A 26,525-nucleotide genomic window follows, 5' to 3' on the forward strand; every position below is an offset into this window, starting at 1 on the left:
TGTAGTCAATTTGCATTATTATTGTACATTGTTCCGGCCACCTGACCATCCGCTCAAGGAAAAATCGTACCGCGGCTGAATCTAGTTGATGATCTCTACCCGATAGGACTTGATTCATATCGTAATCTGGTTACCATAGTACCCCCTAGAGGCCCCTAGAGCCCTGGAAGGGCCCATTGAAATATACAGTGCCTTGCGAAAGTATTCGGCCCCCTTGAACTTTGCGACCTTTTGACACATTTCAGGCTTCAAACATAAAGATATAAAACTGTATTTTTTTGTGAAGAATCAACAACAAGTGGGACACAATCATGAAGTGGAACGACATTTATTGGATATTTCAAACTTTTTTAACAAATCAAAAACTGAAGAATTGGGTGTGCAAAATTATTCAGCCCCTTTACTTTCAGTGCAGCAAACTCTCTCCAGAAGTTCAGTGAGGATCTCTGAATGATCCAATGTTGACCTAAATGACTAATGATGATAAATACAATCCACCTGTGTGTAATCAAGTCTCCGTATAAATGCACCTGCACTGTGATAGTCTCAGAGGTCCGTTAAAAGCGCAGAGCGCATCATGAAGAACAAGGAACACACCAGGCAGGTCCGAGATACTGTTGTGAAGAAGTTTAAAGCCGGATTTGGATACAAAAAGATTTCCCAAGCTTTAAACATCCCAAGGAGCACTGTGTAAGCGATAATATTGAAATGGAAGGAGTATCAGACCACTGCAAATCTACCAAGACCTGGCCGTCCCTCTAAACTTTCAGCTCATACAAGGAGAAGACTGATCAGAGATGCAGCCAAGAGGCCCATGATCACTCTGGATGAACTGCAGAGATCTACAGCTGAGGTGGGAGACTCTGTCCATAGGACAACAATCAGTCATATATTGCACAAATCTGGCCTTTATGGAAGAGTGGCAAGAAGAAAGCCATTTCTTAAAGATATCCATAAAAAAGTGTAGTTTAAAGTTTGCCACAAGCCACCTGGGAGACACACCAAACATGTGGAAGAAGGTGCTCTGTTCAGATGAAACCAAAATTGAACTTTTTGGCAACAATGCAAAACGTTATGTTTGGCGTAAAAGCAACACAGCTCATCACCCTGAACACACCATCCCCACTGTCAAACATGGTGGTGGCAGCATCATGGTTTGGGCCTGCTTTTCTTCAGCAGGGACAGGGAAGATGGTTAAAATTGATGGGAAGATGGATGGAGCCAAATACAGGACCATTCTGGAAGAAAACCTGATGGAGTCTGCAAAAGACCTGAGACTGGGATGGAGATTTGTCTTCCAACAAGATAATGATCCAAAACATAAAGCAAAATCTACAATGGAATGGTTCAAAAATAAACATATCCAGGTGTTAGAATGGCCAAGTCAAAGTCCAGACCTGAATCCAATCGAGAATCTGTGGAAAGAACTGAAAACTGCTGTTCACAAATGCTCTCCATCCAACCTCACTGAGCTCGAGCTGTTTTGCAAGGAGGAATGGGAAAAAATGTCAGTCTCTCGATGTGCAAAACTGATAGAGACATACCCCAAGCGACTTACAGCTGTAATCGCAGCAAAAGGTGTCGCTACAAAGTATTAATTTAAGGGGGCTGAATAATTTTACACGCCCAATTTTTCAGTTTTTGATTTGTTAAAAAAGTTTGAAATATCCAATAAATGTTGTTCCACTTCATGATTGTGTCCCACTTGTTGTTGATTCTTCACAAAAAAATACAGTTTTATATCTTTATGTTTGAAGCCTGAAATGTGGCAAAAGGTCACAAAGTTCAAGGGGGCCGAATACTTTCGCAAGGCACTGTAACTGTTAACCGCCAGAGATGGAGAGAAAGAAAGGCATAAAAAAAGTTGACTACGGTCGACAGAGGCTCTAAACTGAGGACAAACGTTTTTGATTTCAAATCAAATGTAATTGTGTTTGTCACATGCGCAGAATACAACAAATGCTTACTTACAAGCCCTAAACCAACAATGCAGTTTTAAGAAAATAAGAGATAATTATAAAAAAAATAATTAAGAGATAACAATAACAAATAATTAAAGAGCAGCAGTAACATAACAATGGCAGAGCTATATGCAGGTGGTACCGGTACAGAGTCAATGCGCTGGGGGGCACCGGTGTCGAGGTAATTGAGGTAATATGTACATGTAGGTAGAGTTATTAAAGTGACTATGCGTAGATAATAACAGAGAGTAGCATCAGCTAAAGGGGGGGGGGGGTAATGCAAATAGTCTGGGTAGCCATTTTATTAGCTGTTCAGGAGTCTTATGGCTTGGGGTTAGAAGCTGTTTTAGAAGCCTCTTGGATCTAGACTTGGCGTTCCGGTACTGCTTGACGTACAGTCTATGACTAGGGTGGCTCCTGGAGACTTTGACAATTTTCAGGGCCTTCCTCTAACACCGCCTGGTATAGAGTTCCTGGATGGCAGGAAGCTTGGCCCCGGTGATGTATTGGGTCGTACGCACTACCATCTGTAGTGCCTTGCGGTCGGAGGTCGAGCAGTTGCCATACCAGGCAATGCAGCCTAAACAATTATCATGTTTTAGTCACGAAGTGTGTACACTGAATGTAAATCAACCTTGCCAATATGAACACACCCCTGGTAAAGAGAGAAAAGTGTGCGCATGTGTTGTGTATCGCGCGCCACGGAGCGGAGCTGTCGACAGGTACACGACACAGCTGACTGGGCGCGCGCAGCCGTTCGCTCTCCGTGGTGCTGAACGTTCTCCTAACCGCTACCTGCCTCACTGTAGGTCGTCACGAAAGATAAGGGAGAGTGGAGCTTCTTCCACTGGAAAATAGCCATACAATTTTGACTTTTCCGCATAATCATTGACGTTGTTTCTCTCATAATCTTATCATATTATGGACACATTTCAAACGTTATCAAGAGGGTGATTTTTATATTTTTTATTTTAGCAATTGACTGGGATCTGTAGCCTACAAGATGGCACTGAATGGATGTACATTGCATAAGGCAAAGGAAGATTTATCAGACTGTTTTGTGACTGTGAACCCATACCATATCAGATTGGTCGCCTAATTCTGCAATATAATCGGGTTTTTTCTCAGCTCATTCAATACACCTGGCATTGGATGTCTAAACCTCGATTTTCTTCCGAGAAAGAGGCACATAATTCGGATTCACATTTTACCGAATATGTTTAGCAATATTCCATATTTGAATTATTTATCGTAATATAAAAGAAATCGAGCAGAAATCAAGAAGAATTTGGAATCATGGAATCCGATCCCGAACCCGTTAAGCATCGGGCTTTCCCGCCCAGTAAAGAAGGGCTGAAGAAATTGGCTGGAAAGACCTTCGGCCATCTGTACAGGTAAAATAAGTAGCTCGAACCCTTCCCCCTTCTCTCTGTCTGCTTTTCACCTCCGATTACGGTAAAAAAAAAAAAAAAAAAAAGCGTAAATAGGGAATTGAAATGTTAAATGTATATATATGTAATGCAGGTGTGAATTGCTTCCTGTCCCATCCAGGCAATGAGAATAAAAAAAATCTCACTAACACCCAAACCCCATGAGAAATAAAATCTCACTTGCACCAAAACCCCATGAGAAAATAAATCTCACTTGCAAATTGGTTGCTGTGATTCTGGACTAAATTCAAAAGAGAAAAAAACACACATATTTTTAGATTAATTATCAACAAGACAGGAAGTGGAAATGCACAATAATATCAGAGTGGTCGAATATTTAAGGATCAGTTATTTCCCGGGAGAGTGAGGGTTGTGTTTTAAATAATTAATGCATCAGAACGCGTCGTGACACAAGGGGTCGGGGATATCTGTTACATTATATATTCCTCAGTATTAACCAAGATCGATCTGTTAAATATCAACTGTCTTTCTTTGTGGTCGTGTAAAATGCGACACTGCATTGGAAAATCAAGGAATGGATTTTTAAAGGAAAATACTCGATATATATAGGCTACCATGGTGATCACATTTCTTGTTTTTTCTAAATTCAAGTTTTTGATCGAATAATTTTAAAATGATAGAAGAACACGATCATTATAAATTGTCAGGATTGAAACACGTGACTTTCCAAAAGCATTATTTAAGCTAATTCATTTCGTTTTTCGTGACTGAAAATAATGTGCTTTACACTATAAAGATTGATGATTGATTGAAACAAAAATTGTAAAACACATATTCAATGGTTAGAGCTAATAAAAATGTTTTACATTGCGTTTTATTTGCAATCTATTTTTGAAACAGATATTTTTTTTTTCTTACATGGTTTATTCATTATAGTGTTTCTATTCCCTGTGGTTGGAGGTGTTAACCATTCCACTGAATAGTAATGTCGTGATACATCACACAATACAATGTTGGCAGAAGACTCTTGGTTTTCCTATGCAGTCTTATCTTATCACATCTATCGAATTTAGTAGCCCATCATTTGTTATCATACATCTTACATTTTAATCTAATAAAATGCAAAACTCGATCTTAATACATTTAATTGGTTATCATATTGAGCTCTCAGTATACCGGAACTTACATGTAGCATACATGTAAGTTCCGTGCTGTCTGTGTACTGCTGCAATGCGGTACGAAGGTCCTTTTATTGCATTCATTTAGCCAAGCTGTCGTTTTTTAGAACAGGTGGAATTTAAACATGGCACGATAAAATGTCATAGTTTTACAAATAACATCAGCACTTTAACTCTTGATTTGCCCTTTCAGAATAAAATTACTACACATTTCCGTGCAATTTTAAATTATGTTTCAATATTTGAAGAACGAGTAAAAAATATATATTTAAAAAAATAATAATAATAATAATAAAATAGACAAACAGATGGTGATTCAGTCTAATTTAGAGAATAAACACTTTTTTTCACACCAATCCGAATGATCTTCAAAAATGTCCTTCAAAACATTCAAAATAAGTGGATATATCATTATTCTTTACCTTATAATACAACGAAATGTCTCCACTTTCTCGCCGTAGCCATCTATCTGGTGTTAATTAGCTTAGCCTAAAGGCCTATTCAATTTAAAAGCCAATGTGTTTGCCATGTAACTTTTAAATAAGCCTGATAATTACAAGAATAGCCAAATATATTTTTTAAAGGATATACAGGATGTTATTAACAGTCCTACGGGTTCCTGTTTGGTCTAAAAGGGTGGTGGAGAAACGTCAGAAGACAGGTGAGGTGATCGAGTTAACGGAGGACGGTCGGCCCTCCGAGCAGCAGGAGAAGAAACCGCCTTTATGTGACTGCACGTGCTTCGGCCTCCCGCGCCGTTACATCATCGCCATCATGAGCGGCCTCGGATTCTGCATCTCCTTCGGAATCCGGTGTAACCTGGGCGTGGCTATCGTGGGCATGGTCAATAACAGTACCATACACAAGGACGGCAAGATCATCATCACAGAGGTGCCTATCATATTTTTTAACGTCCCAAATGACACCCTATTCCATACACAGTGAACTGGTTTTACCAGAACCATAGGGGCCCTCAAATGGAGCACTACTCCCTATGGGACTTGGTCTAAAGCAGTGCACTATATAGGCAGTGAATTGGTTGCCAATAGGAATGGGAACGATATGACCCAGTCCCCGCCCCCTCTTCTTCTGCATCTGAGATAGCAAAGGCACGATTTCAATTGAATGAGTCATCCAACAAACAGACACCATAGCCCACATAAACCCTGCAGTCATCACGACTTTTATCATAGGAATAAAGTCTGCAAACTTAAATTAGCGAATTAATAGAGTTGGAATTCCAACTTTGATCCTTTTCCCCATCCCTTTATGTTGGCCCAAGCAACATTTCTTGTTGGAATGCCCCTTTAAGAATCCAAAGCCTGTATAACAGTATTAATCTATACCGTTCACACAATTTTACTTGATAATGTTTATGAAAAAAATAGAGAACAATCAGGACATTGTTATGCACATTTTGGGGCGGCATGGTAGCGTAGTGATTAGAGCGTTGGGCTAGTAACTGTTGCAAGTTCAAATCCCCGAGCTGACAATAACTCATCTGGTATTTCTGTGTGTTATTGTTTGGTTTTGGGAAGAAAGCGAAGTTTAACTGGGATCCAGAGACGGTGGGGATGATCCACGGTTCTTTCTTCTGGGGTTACATCGTCACACAAATACCCGGAGGGTGGATATGCTCACGACTAGCAGCAAACAGGTAAATGTCATCAGAAAAACATATTAAATAGTATAACATGTATCTATACTGAAGTTTCTTTTGGGAAAAAATCAATTAGGCCTAATACAGTTAATATGTTATATTATATTCCTTTCTGTTCTATTCTATATACTTTCTGTTCTATTCTATATACGTTCTGTTCTATTCTATATACGTTCTGTTCTATTCTATATGCGTTCTGTTCTATTCTATACACGTTCTGTTCTATTCTATATACGTTCTGTTCTATTCTATATACGTTCTGTTCTATTCTATATACGTTCTTTTCTATTCTATATGCGTTCTGTTCTATTCTATATACGTTCTGTTCTATTCTATACACGTTCTGTTCTATTCTATATACTTTCTGTTCTTTTCTATATACATTCTGTTCTATTCTATATGCGTTCTGTTCTATTCTATATCCGTTCTGTTCTATTCTATTCTATACACTTTCTGTTCTATTCTATATACGTTCTGTTCTATTCTATATACGTTCTGTTCTATTCTATATACGTTCTGTTCTATTCTATATGCGTTCTGTTCTATTCTATATACGTTCTGTTCTATTCTATATACGTTCTGTTCTATTCTATATGCGTTCTGTTCTATTCTATATACTTTCTGTTCTATTCTATATACGTTCTGTTCTATTCTATATACGTTCTGTTCTATTCTATATACGTTCTGTTCTATTCTATACACGTTCTGTTCTATTCTATATGCGTTCTGTTCTATTCTATATACGTTCTGTTCTATTCTATATACGTGCTGTTCTATTCTATATACGTTCTGTTCTATTCTATGTGCGTTCTGTTCTATTCTATATACGTTCTGTTCTATTCTATATGCGTTCTGTTCTATTCTATATGCGTTCTGTTCTATTCTAAATACGTTCTGTTCTATTCTATATACTTTCTGTTCTATTCTATATACGTTCTATTCTATTCTATATACGTTCTGTTCTATTCTATATACGTTCTATTCTATATACGTTCTGTTCTATTCTATATACGTTCTGTTCTATTCTATATACGTTCTATTCTATTCTATATACGTTCTGTTCTATTCTAACTGCGGTGAAACTTCACGACAGTTTTGTTCTGTTCTGTTCTAGTACTTTTTCCGTTGACATCTACCTGTGAGATGTATAACCAGAGTAACACCGTTTCAGTTTAAAGCAGACACTTGTTAAAGCCAGATGTGTGTCAGACGGGTGGATTTAGCTGGTATCACGGAGGAGGACTCTGACCTCGCGTCAGATATTGGGGATTCTATTACCGGCTGCGAGGCGTGCCTCCTCGTGCCTCATCGTGATAATGAGCTCCCGCGGGACTACCGTGTCAAATCTTTTTTTTTTTCTACTCGGTGGGAGGCATGGCAACGGGCAGTAGTAATGCCAGACATGTTATGTGCGCTCAAGTGTTCACAGATAGGACGAGATAAAAATGAACAAATAGGCCTATCAGTTTTATTTCCCAATTGTTGCTTTAAAATAAAATGTTCACATTTCATTAGACAATATTATAGGCTATATACACAACCATGCAAAATAATGTCTGTGGAATTTTACGATATTCTGTTCTATAAATCGCCCTGGATAAGAGCGTCTGCTAAATGACTAAAATATACATGCATTTTATTATATTCCTATCCACATTGAGACAGGATTGAGATGATAAATATTCTACTGGTTTAGTGTAATTCAGCAGGGACCGTCTCTAGTCTGTCCCATCTGAGCACCTTCTGCTGTGACAGACTGTCCTCACCTTGTCATTTCACCCCTAAAACGAAGCTTCAGCTGAAATTAACACATTTTATTTTACGTATGCGACAGGTTTTTTTTGTTCTTTCTATTCTCTCATATCTTGATTATTTTACGTTTTAAATGTCCAGCATGATAGTTAGAACACATAGAGAGAAAATATTATTATTTTAGCTGTACATGAAATATGATAATAACGAAACCATTTTGTTGAACATAATTCCATGTCGGTCCATGTACAATATTTTATGTCCACTTTGGTTTACAGCACAGTATTCATTCAATTGATATGCTAGGGCCAGCTAATGTATGGGATTGGGATTGGCTGATTTACAAATAGTATTTCCGTTGTTTCTCTTTGTTCGCAGAGTGTTTGGGCTAGCCATCTTCCTCACGTCCACCCTCAACATGCTCATCCCCTCCGCTGCCCGCGTGGACTATCGCTGCGTCATCTGTGTCCGCATACTACAAGGTCTGGTGGAGGTAAGACTGTGGGCTGCTGCCTGCTGATTGGTTGGTTTGGTCCTATATCACACACGTTTGTTTAACCTTCCATTGAGGTCAGAACACTTCTTTCCCGAGGGAGACCTTGTCATTAATTATGCATATCAGCATTAAAATAAACCAATAGGTAGTATACACATCAATAACACGAGAAAGGTCCACAAGACACATCTCTACTGCTAACAAAGCTGCCTTTTCTGCTTCCTGTTGTGCATCAGTATTATGGGGAGTGTTTATTTCTAGACTTTTGATGTTCATTCAAGATCATCACAGAGGTCACATGATTGGTATACCATATCACTAAAGCATTGGTGTAAGTGGAAGCATTATATCCGTGTACACAGTTACACAGATAATGCATTTGAAAATACGCACACTTTAAAAAACGCAGCATAATTCTATCTGTGTACCTTCATTCAATGTACTGTATGCTGTTTTTGGGAGGAAGCTCTTAGACTCTGTCATACCTGACCCTGAGCTTTAGAGCAAACAAGAAACACACCTGGGAAATGTGGGGGGAGAGATGTAGGGTTGTTCACATATAAAGACAAATAACAGAAGAGAGGAAACTCACGTGATGCCATCATCAAATCAAATCAAATCACACCAAATAAAGAAGGAAAGGGAGGATGTAGCAGCGTTGAAGGACCACTGTCAGACTGAAGGACCACTATCAGACTGAAGTACCACTATCAGACTGAAGGACCACTATCAGACTGAAGGACCACTATCAGACTGAAGGACCACTATCAGACTGAAGGACCACTATCAGACTGAAGGACCACTATCAGACTGACCACTATCAGACTGAAGGACCACTATCAGACTGACCACTATCAGACTGAAGGACCGATATCAGACTGAAGGACCACTATCAGACTGAAGGACCGATATCAGAATGAAGGACCACTATCAGACTGAAGGACCACTATCAGACTGAAGGACCACTATCAGACTGAAGGACCACTATCAGACTGAAGGACCACTATCAGACTGAAGGACCACTATCAGACTGAAGGACCGATATCCGACTGAAGGACCACTATCAGACTGAAGGACCGATATCAGAATGAAGGACCACTATCAGACTGAAGGACCACTATCAGTTTGAAGGACCGCTATCAGACTGAAAGACCACTATCAGACTGAAGGACCACTATCAGACTGAAGGACCACTATCAGACTGAAGGACCACTATCAGACTGAAGGACCACTATCAGACTGAAGGACCACTATCAGACTGACCACGATCAGACTGAAAGACCACTATCAAACTGACCACGATCAGACTGAAATACCACTATCAGACTGAAGGACCACTATCAGACCAACCACTATCAGACTGAATGACCACTATCAAACTGACCACGATCAGACTGAAATACCACTATCAGACTGAAGGACCACTTTCAGACTGAAGGACCACTATCAGACTGACCACTATCAGACTGAAATACCACTATCAGACTGAAGGACCACTATCAGACTGAAGGACCACTATCAGACTGACCACGATCAGACTGAAAGACCACTATCAGACTGAAGGACCACTATCAGACTGAAGGACCACTATCAGACTGAAGGACTACTATCAAACTGACCACGATCAGACTGAAATACCACTATCAGACTGAAAGACCACTATCAGACTGAAGGACCACTATCAGACTGAAAGACCACTATCAGACTGAAAGACCACTATCAGACTGAAGGACCACTATCAGACTGAAGGACCACTGTCAGACTGAAGGACCACTATCAGACTGACCACTATCAGACTGAAGGACCACTATCAGACTGAAGGACCACTGTCAGACTGAAGGACCACTATCAGACTGACCACTATCAGACTGAAGGACCACTATCAGACTGAAGGACCACTATCAGACTGAAGGACCACTATCAGATTGAAGGACCACTATCAGACTGAAGGACCACTATCAGACTGAAGGACCACTATCAGACTGAAGGACCACTATCAGACTGAATAACCACTATCAGACTGACCACTATCAGACTGAAGGACCACTATCAGACTGAAGGACCACTATCAGACTGAAGGACCACTATCAGACTGAAGGACCACTATCAGACGGACCACTATCAGACTGAAGGACCACTATCAGACTGAAGGACCACTGTCAGACTGAAGGACCACTATCAGACTGAAGGACCGATATCAGACTGAAGGACCACTATCAGACTGAAGGACCACTATCAGACTGACCACTATCAGACTGAAGGACCACTATCAGACTGAAGGACCACTATCAGACTGAAGGACCACTATCAGACTGACCACTATCAGACTGAAGGACCGATATCAGACTGACCACTATCAGACTGACCACTATCAGACTGAAGGACCACTATCAGACTGAAGGACCACTATCAGACTGAAGGACCACTATCAGACTGAAGGACCACTATCAGACTGAAGGACCACTATCAGACTGACCACTATCAGACTGAAGGACCACTATCAGACTGAAGGACCACTATCAGACTGAAGGACCACTATCAGACTGAAGGACCACTATCAGACTGACCACTATCAGACTGAAAGACCACTATCAGACTGACCACTATCAGACTAAAGGACCACTATCAGACTGAAGGACCACTATCAGACTAAAGGACCACTATCAGACTGAAGGACCACTATAAGACTGAAGGACCACTATCAGACTGAAGGACCACTATCAGACTGAAGGACCACTGTCAGACTGAAGGACCACTATCAGACTGACCACTATCAGACTGAAGGACCACTATCAGACTGAAGGACCACTGTCAGACTGAAGGACCACTATCAGACTGACCACTATCAGACTGAAGGACCACTATCAGACTGAAGGACCACTATCAGACTGAAGGACCACTATCAGATTGAAGGACCACTATCAGACTGAAGGACCACTATCAGACTGAAGGACCACTATCAGACTGAAGGACCACTATCAGACTGAATAACCACTATCAGACTGACCACTATCAGACTGAAGGACCACTATCAGACTGAAGGACCACAATCAGACTGAAGGACCACTATCAGACTGAAGGACCACTATCAGACTGACCACTATCAGACTGAAGGACCACAATCAGACTGAAGGACCACTGTCAGACTGAAGGACCACTATCAGACTGAAGGACCGATATCAGACTGAAGGACCACTATCAGACTGAAGGACCGATATCAGACTGAAGGACCACTATCAGACTGAAGGACCACTATCAGACTGACCACTATCAGACTGAAGGACCACTATCAGACTGAAGGACCACTATCAGACTGAAGGACCACTATCAGACTGACCACTATCAGACTGAAGGACCGATATCAGACTGACCACTATCAGACTGACCACTATCAGACTGAAGGACCACTATCAGACTGAAGGACCACTATCAGACTGAAGGACCACTATCAGACTGAAGGACCACTATCAGACTGACCACTATCAGACTGAAGGACCACTATCAGACTGAAGGACCACTATCAGACTGACCACTATCAGACTGAAGGACCACTATCAGACTGAAGGACCACTATCAGACTGAAGGACCACTATCAGACTGAAGGACCACTATCAGACTGAAGGACCACTATCAGACTGACCACTATCAGACTGAAGGACCACTATCAGACTGAAGGACCACTATCAGACTGAAGGACCACTATCAGACTGAAGGACCACTATCAGACTGACCACTATCAGACTGAAAGACCACTATCAGACTGACCACTATCAGACTGAAGGACCACTATCAGACTGAAGGACCACTATCAGACTGAAGGACCACTATCAGACTGAAGGACCACTATCAGACTGAAGGACCACTATCAGACTGAAGGATCACTATCAGACTGACCACTATCAGACTGACCACTATCAGACTGACCACTATCAGACTGAAGGACCACTATCAGACTGACCACTATCAGACTGACCACTATCAGACTGACCACTATCAGACTGACCACTATCAGACTGAAGGACAACTATCAGACTGAAGGACCACTATCAGACTGAAGGACCACTATCAGACTGAAGAACCACTATCAGACTGACCACTATCAGACTGAAGGACCACTATCAGACTGAAGAACCACTATCAGACTGACCACTATCAGACTGAAGGACCACTATCAGACTGACCACTATCAGACTGAAGGACCGCTATCAGACTGACCACTATCAGACTGACCACCATCAGACTGACCACTATCAGACTGAAGGACCACTATCAGACTGAAGGACCACTATCAGACTGACCACTATCAGACTGAAGGACCACTATCAGACTGAAGAACCACTATCAGACTGACCACTATCAGACTGAAGGACCACTATCAGACTGAAGAACCACTATCAGACTGACCACTATCAGACTGAAGGACCACTATCAGACTGAAGAACCACTATCAGACTGACCACTATCAGACTGAAGGACCACTATCAGACTGAAGGACCACTATCAGACTGAAGGATCACTATCAGACTGACCACTATCAGACTGACCACTATCAGACTGACCACTATCAGACTGAAGGACCACTATCAGACTGACCACTATCAGACTGACCACTATCAGACTGACCACTATCAGACTGACCACTATCAGACTGACCACTATCAGACTGAAGGACAACTATCAGACTGAAGGACCACTATCAGACTGAAGGACCACTATCAGACTGAAGAACCACTATCAGACTGACCACTATCAGACTGAAGGACCACTATCAGACTGAAGAACCACTATCAGACTGACCACTATCAGACTGAAGGACCACTATCAGACTGACCACTATCAGACTGAAGGACCGCTATCAGACTGACCACTATCAGACTGACCACCATCAGACTGACCACTATCAGACTGAAGGACCACTATCAGACTGAAGGACCACTATCAGACTGACCACTATCAGACTGAAGGACCACTATCAGACTGAAGAACCACTATCAGACTGACCACTATCAGACTGAAGGACCACTATCAGACTGAAGAACCACTATCAGACTGACCACTATCAGACTGAAGGACCACTATCAGACTGACCACTATCAGACTGAAGGACCACTATCAGACTGAAGGACCACTATCAGACTGAAGGACCACTATCAGACTGAAGGACCACTATCAGACTGAAGGACCACTATCAGACTGACCACTATCAGACTGAAGGACCACTATCAGACTGACCACTATCAGACTGACCACTATCAGACTGAAGGACCACTATCAGACTGAAGGACCACTATCAGACTGACCACTATCAGACTGACCACTATCAGACTGAAGGACCACTATCAGACTGAAGGACCACTATCAGACTGAAGGACCACTATCAGACTGACCACTATCAGACTGACAACTATCAGACTGAAGGACCACTATCAGACTGAAGGACCACTATCAGACTGAAGGACCACTATCAGACTGAAGGACCACTATCAGACTGACCACTATCAGACTGAAGGACCACTATCAGACTGACCACTATCAGACTGACCACTATCAGACTGACCACTATCAGACTGAAGGACCACTATCAGACTGAAGGACCACTATCACACTGAAGGACCACTATCAGACTGAAGGACCACTATCAGACTGAAGGACCACTATCAGACTGAAGGACCACTATCAGACTGAAGGACCACTATCAGACTGACCACTATCAGACTGAAGGACCACTATCAGACTGACCACTATCAGACTGACCACTATCAGACTGACCACTATCAGACTGAAGGACCACTATCAGACTGACCACTATCAGACTGACCACTATCAGACTGACCACTATCAGACTGAAGGACCACTATCAGACTGACCACTATCAGACTGAAGGACCACTATCAGACTGACCACTATCAGACTGACCACTATCAGACTGAAGGACCACTATCAGACTGAAGGACCACTATCAGACTGAAGGACCACTATCAGACTGAAGGACCACTATCAGACTGACCACTATCAGACTGAAGGACCACTATCAGACTGAAGGACCACTATCAGACTAAAGGACCACTATAAGACTGAAGGACCACTATCAGACTGAAGGACCACTATCAGACTGACCACTATCAGACTGAAGGACCACTATCAGACTGACCACTATCAGACTGACCACTATCAGACTGACCACTATCAGACTGAAGGACCACTATCAGACTGACCACTATCAGACTGACCACTATCAGACTGACCACTATCAGACTGAAGGACCACTATCAGACTGACCACTATCAGACTGAAGGACCACTATCAGACTGACCACTATCAGACTGACCATTATCAGACTGACCACTATCAGACTGAAGGACCACTATCAGACTGAAGGACCACTATCAGACTGAAGGACCACTATCAGACTGAAGGACCACTATCAGACTGACCACTATCAGACTGAAGGACCACTATCAGACTGAAGGACCACTATCAGACTGACCACTATCAGACTGAAGGACCACTATCAGACTGAAGGACCACTATCAGACTGAAGGACCACTATCAGACTGACCACTATCAGACTGAAGGACCACTATCAGACTGAAGGACCACTATCAGACTGAAGGACCACTATCAGACTGAAGGACCACTATCAGACTGACCACTATCAGACTGACCACTATCAGACTGAAGGACCACTATCAGACTGAAGGACCACTATCAGACTGAAGGACCACTATCAGACTGAAGGACCACTATCAGACTGACCACTATCAGACTGAAGGACCACTATCAGACTGACCACTATCAGACTGACCACTATCAGACTGAAGGACCACTATCAGACTGAAGGACCACTATCAGACTGAAGGACCACTATCAGACTGAAGGACCACTATCAGACTGACCACTATCAGACTGACCACTATCAGACTGAAGGACCACTATCAGACTGAAGGACCACTATCAGACTGAAGGACCACTATCAGACTGACCACTATCAGACTGACCACTATCAGACTGAAGGACCACTATCAGACTGAAGGACCACTATCAGACTGAAGGACCACTATCAGACTGAAGGACCACTATCAGACTGAAGGACCACTATCAGACTGACCACTATCAGACTGAAGGACCACTATCAGACTGACCACTATCAGACTGACCACTATCAGACTGAAGGACCACTATCAGACTGAAGAACATCCTTCCTTTATTATTTTTGGTCATTTTTTTATCTTCCTGGCCTATCAATAGAAGCCTCCTTCCCTCCATCCCTCCATCCCTCCAGCTCTCCATCACTCCATCTCCCCATCATCCAGCTCACCATCCCTCCATCTACCCATCCCTCCATCTCTCCATCATCCAGCTCACCATCCCTCCATCTACCCATCCCTCCATCTCTCCATCCATCTAGGTATCCATCCCTCCATCTATCCATCTCTCTATCCCTCCATCTCTCCATCCCTCCATCTCTCCATCCCTCCATCTCTCCATCCCTCCATCTCTCCATCCCTCCAGCTCCCTATCACTCTATCCCTCCATCATTCCATCCATCCATCCCTCCAGCTCTCTATCCCTCTATCCCTCCATCTGTCCATCCCTCCAGCTCTCTATCCCCCCATCCTTCCATCCATCCATCCCTCCAGCTCTCTATCCATCCAGCTCTCTATCTCTCCATCCCTCCAGCTCTCTATTCCTCTATCCCTCCATGTATCCATCCCTCCAGCTCTCTATCTCTCTATCCCTCTATCTCTCCATCCCTCCATCTCTCCATCCCTCCATCCTTCCATCCCTCCATCTCTCCATCCCTCCATCCCTCCATCCCACCATCCCTCCATCCCTCCATCCTTCCATCCCTCCATACCTCCATCCCTCTATCCCTCCATCCCTCCATCCCTCCATCCCTCCATCCTTCCATCCCTCCATCCCTCCATCCTGCCATCCCTCCACCCCTCCATCCTTCCATCCCTCCATCCCTCCATCTCTCCATCCCTCCATCCCTCCATTCCTCAATGGAGAAACAGAAGCAGTCTGTGTCTGTGCTCCGTCCTCCCTTGTGCATCGACTTCTTACTGCAAATTAAACATTAGCATTTCAGGGTGACTCCCAGAGCAGGCCCAAGCAATTTGTGTCTATCAATAGTTGATTGTGTGCCACTTAGTGAGTAATTGAAAATTTATGGGAGCAATTCTCTTTTTGTGTTGAAGTAGGATCGTTAGCTTGAAACTGCCCTGGCTGCCTCAGTCTCAGGTCGCGTCTGAAATGGCACTCTATTCCACATATAGTCTCAAATGGTACTCTATTCCATATATAGTCTCAAATGGTACTCTATTCCATATAGAGTCTCAAATGGCACTCTATTCCATATAGAGTCTCAAAAGGTACTCTATTCCATATAGAGTCTCAAATGGTACTCTATTCCATATAGAGTCTCAAATGGTACTCTATTCCATATATAGTCTCAAATGGTACTCTATTCCATATAGAGTCTCAAATGGTGCTCTATTCCATATATAGTCTCAAATGGTACTCTATTCCATATAGTCTCAAATGGTACTCTATTCCATATATAGTCTCAAATGGTGCTCTATTCCATATATAGTCTCAAATGGTACTCTATTCCATATATAGTCTCAAATGGTACTCTATTCCATTTATAGTCTCAATGGCGACTTTTCCATATAGTCTCAAATGGTACTCTATTCCATATATAGTCTCAAATGGCACTTTGTTCCATATGTAGTCTCAGATGGTACTCTATTCCATATATAGTCTCAAATGGTACTCTATTCCATATAGAGTCTCAAATGGTACTCTATTCCATATATAGTCTCAAATGGTACTCTATTCCATATATAGTCTCAAATGGTACTCTATTCCATATATAGTCTCAAATGGCGACTTTTCCACATAGTCTCAAATGATACTCTATTCCATATATAGTCTCAAATGGTACTCTATTCCATATATAGTCTCAAATGGCGACTTTTCCATATAGTCTCAAATGGCACCCTATTCCATATGTAGTCTCAAATGGCACTCTATTCCATATGTAGTCTCAAATGGCACCCTATTCCATATGTAGTCTTAAATGGCACTCTATTCCATATATAGTCTCAAATGGTACTCTATTCCATATGTAGTCTTAAATGGCACTCTATTCCATATATAGTCTCAAATGGTACTCTATTCCATATATAGTCTCAAATGGCGCCCTATTCCATATATAGTCTCAAATGGCATTCTATTCCATATAGTCTTAAATGGCACTCTATTCCATATGTAGTCTCAAATGGCACTCTATTCCATATGTAGTCTTAAATGGCACTCTATTCCATATGTAGTCTTAAATGGCACCCGATTCCATATGTAGTCTCAAATGGCACTCTATTCCATATGTAGTCTCAAATGGCACTCTATTCCATATGTAGTCTTAAATGGCACTCTATTCCATATGTAGTCTTAAATGGCACCCGATTCCATATATAGTCTCAAATGGTGCTCTATTCCATATATAGTCTCAAATGGCGCCCTATTCCATATATAGTCTCAAATGGCATTCTATTCCATATAGTCTTAAATGGCACTCTATTCCATATGTAGTCTCAAATGGCACTCTATTCCATATGTAGTCTTAAATGGCACTCTATTCCATATGTAGTCTTAAATGGCACCCGATTCCATATGTAGTCTCAAATGGCACTCTATTCCATATGTAGTCTCAAATGGCACTCTATTCCATATGTAGTCTTAAATGGCACTCTATTCCATATGTAGTCTTAAATGGCACCCGATTCCATATATAGTCTCAAATGGTGCTCTATTCCATATATAGTCTCAAATGGTACTCTATTCCATATATAGTCTCAAATGGTACTCTATTCCATTTATAGTCTCAAATGGCGACTTTTCCATATAGTCTCAAATGGTACTCTATTCCATATATAGTCTCAAATGGCACTTTGTTCCATATGTAGTCTCAGATGGTACTCTATTCCATATATAGTCTCAAATGGTACTCTATTCCATATAGAGTCTCAAATGGTACTCTATTCCATATATAGTCTCAAATGGTACTCTATTCCATATATAGTCTCAAATGGCGACTTTTCCACATAGTCTCAAATGATACTCTATTCCATATATAGTCTCAAATGGTACTCTATTCCATATATAGTCTCAAATGGCGACTTTTCCATATAGTCTCAAATGGCACCCTATTCCATATGTAGTCTCAAATGGCACTCTATTCCATATGTAGTCTCAAATGGCACCCTATTCCATATGTAGTCTTAAATGGCACTCTATTCCATATATAGTCTCAAATGGTACTCTATTCCATATGTAGTCTTAAATGGCACTCTATTCCATATATAGTCTCAAATGGTACTCTATTCCATATATAGTCTCAAATGGCGCCCTATTCCATATTATAGTCTCAAATGGCATTCTATTCCATATAGTCTTAAATGGCACTCTATTCCATATGTAGTCTCAAATGGCACTCTATTCCATATGTAGTCTTAAATGGCACTCTATTCCATATGTAGTCTTAAATGGCACCCGATTCCATATGTAGTCTCAAATGGCACTCTATTCCATATGTAGTCTTAAATGGCACTCTATTCCATATGTAGTCTCAAATGGCACTCTATTCCATATGTAGTCTTAAATGGCACTCTATTCCATATGTAGTCTTAAATGGCACCCGATTCCACATATAGTCTCGAATGGTACTCTATTCCATATATAGTCTCAAATGGTACTCTATTCCATATATAGTCTCAAATGGCACTTTGTTCCATATGTAGTCTTAAATGGCACCCGATTCCATATATAGTCTCAAATGGCACCCTATTCCATATGTTGTCTTAAATGGCACTCTATTCCATATATAGTCTCAAATGGTACTCTATTCCATATATAGTCTCAAATGGCGCCCTATTCCATATATAGTCTCAAATGGCATTCTATTCCATATAGTCTTAAATGGCACTTTGTTACATATATAGTCTCAAATGGCGACTTTTCCATATAGTCTCAAATGGCACTTTGTTCCATATATAGTCTCAAATGGTACTCTATTCCATATATAGTCTCAAATGGTACTATATTCAATATATAGTCTCAAATGGCACTTTGTTCCATATGTAGTCTCAAATGGCACCCGATTCCATATGTAGTCTCAAATGGCGCCCTATTCCATATATAGTCTCAAATGGCATTCTATTCCATATAGTCTTAAATGGCACTTTGTTCCACATATAGTCTCAAATGGCGACTTTTCCATATAGTCTCAAAAGGTACTCTATTCCATATATAGTCTCAAATGGTGACTTTTCCATATAGTCTCAAATGGTACTCTATTCCATTTATAGTCTCAAATGGCGACTTTTCCATATAGTCTCAAATGGCATTCTATTCCATATAGTCTTAAATGGCAATTTGTTCCATATATAGTCTCAAATGGCGACTTTTCCATATAGTCTCAAATGGTACTCTAGTCCATATATAGTCTCAAATGGCACTTTGTTCCATATGTAGTCTCAAATGGCAACTTTTCCATATAGTCTCAAATGGTACTCTATTCCATATATAGTCTCAAATGGCGACTTTTCCATATTGTTTCAAATGGTACTCTATTCCATATATAGTCTCAAATGGCACTTTGTTCCATATGTAGTCTCAAATGGCACTTTGTTCCATATATAGTCTCAAATGGCGACTTTTCCATATAGTCTCAAATGGTACTCTATTCCATATGTAGTCTCAAATGGCGACTTTTCCATATAGTCTCAAATGGTACTCTATTCCATATATAGTCTCAAATGGTACTCTATTCCATATATAGTCTCAAATGGTACTCTATTCCATATATAGTCTCAAATGGTACTCTATTCCATATGTAGTCTTAAATGGCGGCCTATTCCATATATATATTGTTTCCTAAGCAGTGCACTACTTTGACCAGGGTCGAATAGGCTGCCATTTAACACAGCCGCAGTCCCACCTCAACCCATTTATCCAGAGTAGGAATGTTCAGCTCAGATGTGTCGTGTCAGTTTGTTTTAAGATAAGACATGATAATCTTCCTTGTATTTGACTAATGAGAAAAACTGTCCACTCAGTTGTCAGTGCCGTTTATCAAACACTGACTTAACCCAATCGGATTTATTACTGAATATTTGTTTGATGATATTAAATCCTATTTGGTTAAGTCATTTGGAAATGATCCTCGTCGGCAAAATAACACAGACACTGGAACGAGGAACTCTGCCTAGAAGGCCAACATCCCGGAGTCGCCTCTTCACCGTTGACATTGAGACTGGTGTTTTGCGGGTACTATATAATGAAGCTGCCAGTTGAGGACTTGTGAGGCGTCTGTTTCTCAAACTAGGCACTCTAATGTACTTGTCCTCTTGCTCAGTTGTGCACCAGGGCCTCCCACTCCTTTTCTATTCTGGTTAGAGTCAGGTTGCGCTGTTCTGTGAAGGGAGTAGTGCAAAGCGTTGTACCAGATCTTCATTTTCTTGACAATTTCTCGCATGGAATAGCCTTCAGTTTCTCAGAACAAGAATAGACTGACAAGTTTCAGAAGAAAGTTATTTGTTTCTGGCCATTTTGAGCCTGTAATTGAACCCACAAATGCTGATGCTCCAGATACTCAACTAGTCTAAAGAAGGACAGTTTTGTTGTTTCTTTAATCAGTAAAACAGTTTTCAGCTGTGCTAACATAAATGCAAAAAGGTTTTCTAATGATCAATTAGTCTTTTAAAATGATAAACTTGGATTAGCTAACACAACGTGCCATTGGAACACAGGAGTGGTGGTTGCTGATAATGGGCCTCTGTACGCCTATGTAGATATTCCATTAAAAAAAATCAGCTGTTTCCAGCTACAATAGTCATTTACAACATTAACAATGTCTACACTGTATTTCTGATCAATTTGATGTTATTTCAATGGACAAAAAAAATTGCTTTTCTTTCAAAAACAAGGACATTTCTAAGTGACCCCAAACTTTTGAACGGTAGTGTATGTATAATATAATATATCCTATACTCTGTGTTCCTCCGTAGGGAGTGACCTACCCTGCCTGTCATACCACACTATAATGTATATATGCATAATATAATATATCATATACTCTGTGTTCCTCCGTAGGGAGTGACCTACCCTGCCTGTCATACCACACTATAATGTATATATGCATAATATAATATATCATATACTCTGTGTTCCTCCGTAGGGAGTGACCTACCCTGCCTGTCATACCACACTATAATGTATATATGCATAATATAATATATCCTATACTCTGTGTTCCTCCGTAGGGAGTGACCTACCCTGCCCGTCATACCACACTATAATGTATATATGCATAATATAATATATCATATACTCTGTGTTCCTCCGTAGGGAGTGACCTACCCTGCATGTCATACCACACTATAATGTATATATGCATAATATAATATATCATATACTCTGTGTTCCTCCGTAGGGAGTGACCTACCCTGCCCGTCATACCACACTATAATGTATATATGTATAATATAATATATCCTATACTCTGTGTTCCTCCGTAGGGAGTGACCTACCCTGCCTGTCATACCACACTATAATGTATATATGCATAATATAATATATCATATACTCTGTGTTCCTCCGTAGGGAGTGACCTACCCTGCCTGTCATACCACACTATAATGTATATATGTATAATATATCCTATACTCTGTGTTCCTCCGTAGGGAGTGACCTACCCTGCCTGTCATACCACACTATAATGTATATATGTATAATATAATATATCCTATACTCTGTGTTCCTCCGTAGGGAGTGACCTACACTGCCTGTCATACCACACTATAATGTATATATGTATAATATAATATATCATATACTCTGTGTTCCTCCGTAGGGAGTGACCTACCCTGCCCGTCATACCACACTATAATGTATATATGTATAATATATCATATACTCTGTGTTCCTCCGTAGGGAGTGACCTACCCTGCCTGTCATACCACACTATAATGTATATATGTATAATATAATATATCCTATACTCTGTGTTCCTCCGTAGGGAGTGACCTACCCTGCCTGTCATACCACACTATAATGTATATATGTATAATATAATATATCCTATACTCTGTGTTCCTCCGTAGGGAGTGACCTACCCTGCCTGTCATACCACACTATAATGTATATATGTATAATATAATATATCATATACTCTGTGTTCCTCCGTAGGGAGTGACCTACCCTGCCTGTCATACCACACTATAATGTATATATGTATAATATAATATATCCTATACTCTGTGTTCCTCCGTAGGGAGTGACCTACGCTGCCTGTCATACCACACTATAATGTATATATGTATAATATAATATACTCTGTGTTCCTCCGTAGGGAGTGACCTACCCTGCCTGTCATGGCATCTGGAGTAAGTGGGCCCCACCACTGGAAAGGAGCCGTCTGGCCACCACCTCATTCTGTGGATCCTATGCTGGTGCCGTGATAGCCATGCCTCTGGCTGGGATCTTGGTCCAGTACTCTGGCTGGTCCTCCGTCTTCTATCTGTACGGTAGGTTCATCACCTGGAAAACAGTGGCACTAGTTACTGAGTGGACTATCCTGGCTAAATCACCGTCCATAGTTATTCTTAGAGTAGCTACATCTGTCCTAGGGGGATCCTTTTTGAGACAAGATTGTCTATTTGACTTTATTTGTGTCTATTGACTAAAAAATCAGGAATTAACCAGAAATATCCATATACCTCATATTTTATGAATCAGATTTACAGTAATATAACTCTCTCTATCATTCTCTCTCTCTCTCTCTCTCTCTCTCTCTCTCTCTCTCTCTCTCTCTCTCTGTCTCTCGTTCTTTCTGTCTCTCTCTCTCTCTCTCTCTCTCTCTCTCTCTCTCTCTCTCTCTCTGTCTCTCTATCTCTCTGTCTCTGTCTCGGTCTCTCGCTCTAGGCTGCTTTGGGATGTTCTGGTACATGTTCTGGATCCTGGTGTCCTATGAGAGCCCAGAGGTTCACCCCACCATCACCGCCGAGGAGAGACGTTACATCGAGGAGAGCATCGGAGAGGGTCAAGAACTATTCGGTCCTGCTAGCGTGAGTTCTCCTCCTTCTCCTCCTTCTCCTCCTTCTCCTCCTCTTCTCCACCTATCCAACTAACTGACACGTGTTCTGCTATACACAACTATGGCTCTGCAGAAATACAAGACTCCATGGAGGAAGTTCTTCACCTCAATGCCCGTCTATGCTATCATCGTGGCCAACTTCTGCAGGAGCTGGACTTTCTACCTGCTCCTCATCAGCCAGCCGGCCTACTTCGAGGAGGTGTTCGGCTTCGAGATCAGCAAGGTAAAAGGATGAGCCGTTCACTCACAATACCAGCCAGGTGTGAATAGTTGGCTTGATTTGTGTAAGACGTAACCGGGGCAGACAAAACTCATCAGACATTCTAATAAAAAAATATATCCGTTGTGTCATATGTACATCATTTGTACGGGGCATATCAATTGCTTTACTGAGTACCAGTGTTGGATTTCATTTCCGTTTCGTAACGTTGAGGGTAAAATGTCCTCTAGACACCAAACACAGACACATCCTGGTCCGTGTCCTAAATGGTATCCTATTGGCCCGGCTACATTTAACCAGGGCTCTGATCAAAAGTAGTGCACTACGTAGTAAATAGCGTTTCATTTTGGGACGCAAGCGATATAACTCAGGCTGGTCTGACAAGTGTAATAATTCAGATGCTGGGTGGATCTCTGGCTCTCTTGTGGATCAGGGTGTGAATTATAGCCTCGGTGTGATATTTGGAGTCAGTGGTGGTTAAAGGGGAGTAGGAAGACGTGTTCTGGGACAATCACTGTTTTGATTTAAGAGGTGTAGCTTGAAATATTATATCTCTCTTTTCTACTCCCTCTGCACCCTGCACCATTACTGTTATCATGATACGTCATGACAACATGATACGTCATGACATCATGACACATCATGACATCATGACAGCATGACATCATGACAGTATGGCATCGTGACATCATGATACATCATGACAGCATGACATCATGACATCATGACACATAATGACAGCATGACATCATGACATCATGACACCATGACACATAATGACAGCATGACATCATGATACATCATGACATCATGACAGTATGGCATCGTGACATCATGATACATCATGAGAGCATGACATCATGACATCGTGACATCATGATACATGGGAACACGTCAAGCCCATGAACGACAAACTAATCTGCGTTTGAAAGATCTCAACACAGAACAACATACAAGGAGAATTTGCGCACATGTTGGAAACAGACTTCTGAAATGAACTTTGACACATAATAAATATGTATCTGGATAGACCATTTCATGGGTTGTCAGTTTTGGCATTGACTGCCATGTTGATGTTAATTGCAGTCAACTTGAAAGTTGAAATGTTTATGGTTCACTGTATGTGTTGTCAGGTGTTAATGCTGTAGGCACCTCCACACTTACTGAGGACCATCATAAAGCCCTTTAATGTTACTGTTATTGTTTATATTAATTGTTGATGTTTGCGTTGTCAGGTGGGCATGGTGTCGGCCCTGCCTCACTTGGTGATGACCATCATCGTACCCATCGGAGGACAGCTGGCTGACTGGCTACGCACCAGAAACATCCTGTCTACTACCACCGTCAGGAAGATCATGAACTGTGGAGGTGAGGGCTACATAAGGACTTCATAAGGGCTACATAGAGATTTCATAAGGGCTACAGAGAAAACTGTGTAACACATTCGTAATCTATACAGATCATCCTGTCAACTTCCATCGTCATGGTCTGGAAGATCATGAACTGCGGAGATAAAGATTAGCAACATAAGGACTTTATAACACATGCATAACCTGTACATAACACATTCCTAACCTGTTCATATCACATTGTAGACTGTAGGTCACCAAGGATAATAACTAGACTGTAGGTCACCAAGGATAATAACTAGACTGTAGATAATAAAGTATAATAACTAGACGGTAGGTCACCAAGGATAATAACTAGACTGTAGGTCACCAAGGATAATAACTAGACTGTAGATAATAAAGGGTAATAACTAGACTGTAGATAATAAAGTATAATAACTAGATGGTAGGTCACCAAGGATAATAACTAGACTGTAGGTCACCAAGGATAATAACTAGACTGTAGGTCACCAAGGATATTAACTAGAATGTAGGTCACTAAGGATAATAACTAGATGGTAGGTCACCAAGGATAATAACTAGACTGTAGATAATAAAGGATAATAACTAGACTGTAGATAATAAAGTATAATAACTAGACGGTAGGTCACCAAGGATAATAACTAGACTGTAGGTCACCAAGGATAATAACTAGACTGTAGGTCACCAAGGATAATAACTAGAATGTAGGTCACTAAGGATAATAACTAGATGGTAGGTCACCAAGGATAATAACTAGACTGTAGATAATAAAGTATAATAACTAGACGGTAGGTCACCAAGGATAATAACTAGACTGTAGATAATAAAGGATAATAACTAGACTGTAGGTCACCAAGGATAATAACTAGACTGTAGATAATAAAGGATAATAACTAGACTGTAGGTCACCAAGGATAATAACTAGACTGTAGATAATAAAGTATAATAACTAGACGGTAGGTCACCAAGGATAATAACTAGACTGTAGATAATAAAGGATAATAACTAGACTGTAGGTCACCAAGGATAATAACTAGACTGTAGATAATAAAGGGTAATAACTAGACTGTAGATAATAAAGTATAATAACTAGATGGTAGGTCACCAAGGATAATAACTAGACTGTAGGTCACCAAGGATAATAACTAGACTGTAGGTCACCAAGGATAATAACTAGAATGTAGGTCACTAAGGATAATAACTAGACTGTAGATAATAAAGTATAATAACTAGACGGTAGGTCACCAAGGATAATAACTAGACTGTAGGTCACCAAGGATAATAACTAGACTGTAGATAATAAAGGGTAATAACTAGACTGTAGATAATAAAGTATA

At 41.0% G+C, this 26,525-nt stretch overlaps 1 protein-coding gene across 1 annotated transcript in view; it reads left to right on the forward strand.

Moving 5' to 3' along the window:
- Window positions 1-2,848: 2,848 nt before the first annotated feature.
- The window catches only part of LOC139407538 (vesicular glutamate transporter 2.1-like), a 29,827-nt gene continuing 6,150 nt past the window's right edge, over window positions 2,849-26,525 (forward strand). The window contains exons 1-8 of the mRNA XM_071151356.1: window positions 2,849-3,355; window positions 5,166-5,421; window positions 6,069-6,187; window positions 8,321-8,435; window positions 22,855-23,029; window positions 23,427-23,569; window positions 23,672-23,821; window positions 25,054-25,186. Coding sequence (XP_071007457.1) covers window positions 3,258-3,355; window positions 5,166-5,421; window positions 6,069-6,187; window positions 8,321-8,435; window positions 22,855-23,029; window positions 23,427-23,569; window positions 23,672-23,821; window positions 25,054-25,186 — 1,189 coding nt within the window. The 5' untranslated portion in view covers window positions 2,849-3,257. The remainder of the gene's footprint in view (window positions 3,356-5,165; window positions 5,422-6,068; window positions 6,188-8,320; window positions 8,436-22,854; window positions 23,030-23,426; window positions 23,570-23,671; window positions 23,822-25,053; window positions 25,187-26,525) is intronic.

The sequence above is a fragment of the Oncorhynchus clarkii genome, chromosome 4 (genome assembly GCF_045791955.1).
Source record: "Oncorhynchus clarkii lewisi isolate Uvic-CL-2024 chromosome 4, UVic_Ocla_1.0, whole genome shotgun sequence".
Taxonomy (NCBI): Eukaryota; Metazoa; Chordata; class Actinopteri; order Salmoniformes; family Salmonidae; genus Oncorhynchus; species Oncorhynchus clarkii.